Genomic DNA, 3,729 nt, shown 5'->3' with positions numbered 1-3,729 from the left:
CTCGAACTCCTGATTTCAAGTGATCTACCCACTTCAGCCTGCCAAAGTGTTGGGATTACAGGGGCAAGCCACCACGCCCGGCCTATGTGATTGCTTTCTATGTATAGGATACTGATTTTCCACTTTTTGTAGCCTTATAAAGCTTTACACATCAGTGCATTTAAGGACCAAAAAAAAGTCTATTTAAATAAAAATAATGTCAAAAGTAGACCAGGTGGTATGCAGGCAGTGCAGAAAATCCTGAGGGAGATGCTCAAAGGGCTAGAGTTTGAAAAAAATCTACCGATTTGTCTTGAAGAGTGCAGGCTCTGGAGCCAGACAGCCTGAATTCAAGTCTTGACTTGCTAACTGTGTGACCTTGGGAAAATCACTTCCCCTCTCTGAACCTCAATTTCCTCATGTGCTAAATGAGAATAAGTATAATACCAACCTCCTTCGCAATGAGTCTTCACAATGAGTAAGGCCAAGTGCTTGTCCTCCACCCCAACACATCCATTCAGGACCCAGAAACCAACCTGCCTCCTCTGACCTGCTGCACAAATGCCCTGACTGGACCGTGTCTTACCTAGTATCCTTGGATAGCATCTCACAGGTGTATCTGGGTTTCGCCCGCTGGGCGGAGCAAGCTCCTTGACAGCAGGAACTTGGCTTTATTCATTTCTGCCTACCCATTTGGTAGACTCACATAACGGGCAGAAAGAACTTTTCAGTGTTTGCTGCTTTTATTATCGCTGTAATTATTAAGACGGAGGAAGTCACATCCCAGTAACGGTGGGGGACCTCAAGGCACACATCTGTTTACAGATCCCAGAGACATTTTGACTTTAGGGAATTGTATTTGCTTGGGAAAAATGGGGAAATAATTGAACATGAAGAAGGGTTGGGGCAAGGTAGCAGAGTGAGGTGTGGACTCACTTAGGGGGCTCTGTGGCCAGGACAGGGAAGCAGCCCTCAAGGTGCCACTGCTTGTCACGCAGGCGACGCAGGGACTGCATCTGTGGCTGGAAGGCCCCCCACTCATTCCAGTGCCGGAAGTCGCCAGGCTCTAGGAGGTACTGGTACCCACGGTAGCCAGGATACTGATAGCCAACCCATCTGAGAGGAAAGTGAGAAGGACAGAATGGAGACAGCCAGCCTCGCTGCCTGGCACCCAGACCCCTGCCAGACCAGCCTGTTCTTCATTGATCCCTGCAGTCTGCTGCTCTCTATCCCTCACCTCTGTCCTGGCTGTATCCCTTCCTGCTCTGTGCCCTGGGGCAAGGACTTTGCCTCTCTGATAGGCCTCGGTTTCCTTTTCTAGGAAGTGAGCATGGTCACGGTGCCTGGTTTTATTAAGAGTGTCGGGGGGGCCAAATGGAGAATGCACCTCGAGTTGTTTGCTAAGCATGTTGCCTGTGCATGGTAGGAATATTAATACACATCCCATTAAATGTGATGATGCAGGGCTCAGAGAACAAATCCAAGGAAGCAAGAATAGGACTTAGGGACTGGTTAGCAATGAAGCAAATGAAAGAGAGGAAGTGTTATTTCAAAAAATTGGTTTTCTTTGTAGGTAAGTGCATCGGTGTGTAGCAGCTGGGAACACACACTCTGGTATTAAACATACCTGGGTTCAAATCCTAGCTCTGCCATTGATTCACTAGCCGTGAGAATCTAGGTGGATAAGGTATCAGAACCTCAATGTACTGTCTGTAAAATGGGGATGATAATGCACCGACCTCCTTGGTTTGTTATAAAGATTTAACAGTTATTCATTTAAAGTGGTTAGCACAGTCCTTGGTACATAGTAAGCACTCAATAGAAGTTATCATCAGTGATTAATTTCTAACTTCTGTCATTATCTTTGCTGAGAGGGTCTTTCCAGGCCGCTCCCAGACTCCCTCCCTCTATTGTAAAGCCTGATTTAAGTTCCAGCCTCTTCAGATAAACCTTTGACCTGCCCTCCACCCCAATATACACAGCCAAATCCTAGAAATCTTCTCTCCTACTCTGACCTCCAGCAACACAATTGCCCTGGCTGGCCCATTCTTTACCTAGTATTGTTGGACACCATCTCACAGGTATATCTGGGTTTCCCCTGCTAGGCCAAATAAGTTCCTTGAAGGTAGGAACTTGGCTGTATTCATTGCTGCTTTCCCCAGTGTACGTAGCATAGTGCCTGGCTCACAGACAAGGCTCAGTATATTTCAGATGGCTTGAATGGCAGGGATATAGGTTTCAGGGAGGCAGAAAGGAACAGGAAAAAGGCCATGGCCCTGATGGTGTTACAGGAGCTCAGAACAAGTCTGGGAATGGAGAGACAGAGCCTTACATTTACCTAGAGGAGATCAGGGTTGTCTGGCATGGTCATTTGGAGACAGGGGGATGGATAAAGTGCCTCCTTTGATCTGGCTCTTCCATGTATTCTCATAACATAAGGTCATGGGGCTCTGTTTTGATAGCTTCAGATCCTGGGTGTTCAGAGCAGAAAGGGCACTCTTAGATCAGGGAGTTTTATGTGCCCATTGCCTAACTGGCGAGACTGAGAGGCAGAGAGGTGTTTAGGCTCACTCAAGTTCCTTATCATGTCAGTAGCAGGGTCAGGCCCATCTCATGAAGCAAATTACCTGCTCAGAACTCATTCTGTTCATTCTCCCAGAAGGTCCTGATTTCCCTGAATATTCCCTGTCCCTGGATGCATCCAGCCTCATCTATCCACATCAGCGCCAGCTCTTTTAGTTGATTATTCCTTCAACCCCAACTAGATTTAGCAGCTCCTATTTTCTCCATCTAACAGCTGTTTAGAGCTGATTTGTTTACACTGACCTGGAATTTCTCAAAGTATGACTCTGTTCCCCAGAGGAATAAAGCTCTATTGGCTGAATCCCAGGAACCAGCACTGGGAGACCGTGGGAGGGGCCACGGCCTTCTATAGGAATCTGATGTTATAACCTGTAAGGAGAGCAGCCTCTGATTCTGCCTGTGCTTGAAGCGGGGGATGTGGACCTGGCAGGAGTGATGCTTACGTTCCACTGGTGACCTTCACACTGCCCACGCGGTCACTGAAGCCGTGGACCCAGAGACTGGGCGCGTCGTCCCCCTGGATCTCTATGGTGTTGCCCTTGAAGTTGGCCCCTTCAAACAGGGAGATCTTGTGCTCCTGGGAGTCCTGGGGAAAGAGAGGCCAGGTCAGGTGTGTGAAGTACCAATGGGACAAAAGGAAGAAACTTAGCGGGGCCTTCGGGGTGTGGAGGGAGAGAGCTGAACCTGTTCAGGCCACTGGGGGACTCTCCAGAGACCACTGCTGTCTATTCTGGAAGGGGACATAAGGAAAATGGGATGACAACTCCCATGTCATACGGTCCTTGTGAGGATGAAATTAGTGCATCCATATAGAGCACTGAGCACGATGCCTGGCATACATCAAGTGCTCAATAAATGCATTTATTGGCCGGGTGCCATGGCTCATGTCTGTAATCCCAGCACTTTGAAAGGCCCAGGTGGGAGGATTGCTTGAGGCCAAGGGTTCAAGACCACCCTGGGCAACATAGCAAGATCCTGTCTCTAAAAAAAATTTTTTTTTAAATTTGCCAGGCATGGTGGTGCATGCCTATAGTCTCAGCTGCTTGGAACTCTGAGGCAGGAGGATTGCTTGAGCCCACGAGGTTGAGGCTGCAGTGAGCTACTGCACTCCAGCTTGGGTGACAGAGCAAGATCCTGTCTCAAAAAAAAAAAAATTATTATTTTAAA

General features: G+C 48.1%; 1 protein-coding gene across 1 annotated transcript in view; it reads right to left on the bottom strand.

The window, feature by feature from the left end:
- Window positions 1–700: 700 nt before the first annotated feature.
- The window catches only part of CRYBB1 (crystallin, beta B1), a 17,019-nt gene continuing 13,990 nt past the window's right edge, over window positions 701–3,729 (bottom strand). Inside the window, exons 5-6 of the mRNA XM_011934837.1 lie at window positions 3,006–3,148; window positions 701–1,095 (exon numbers count right to left, since the gene is read on the bottom strand). Of these exons, the coding sequence (XP_011790227.1) occupies window positions 912–1,095; window positions 3,006–3,148 (327 nt within the window). The 3' untranslated portion in view covers window positions 701–911. The remainder of the gene's footprint in view (window positions 1,096–3,005; window positions 3,149–3,729) is intronic.

The sequence above is a fragment of the Colobus angolensis genome, unplaced genomic scaffold (assembly GCF_000951035.1).
Source record: "Colobus angolensis palliatus isolate OR3802 unplaced genomic scaffold, Cang.pa_1.0 Scaffold139, whole genome shotgun sequence".
Lineage (NCBI taxonomy): Eukaryota > Metazoa > Chordata > Mammalia > Primates > Cercopithecidae > Colobus > Colobus angolensis.
The sequence above is the reverse complement of the archived record's forward strand: the minus strand, read 5'-3'. Positions and strand labels throughout refer to the sequence as shown.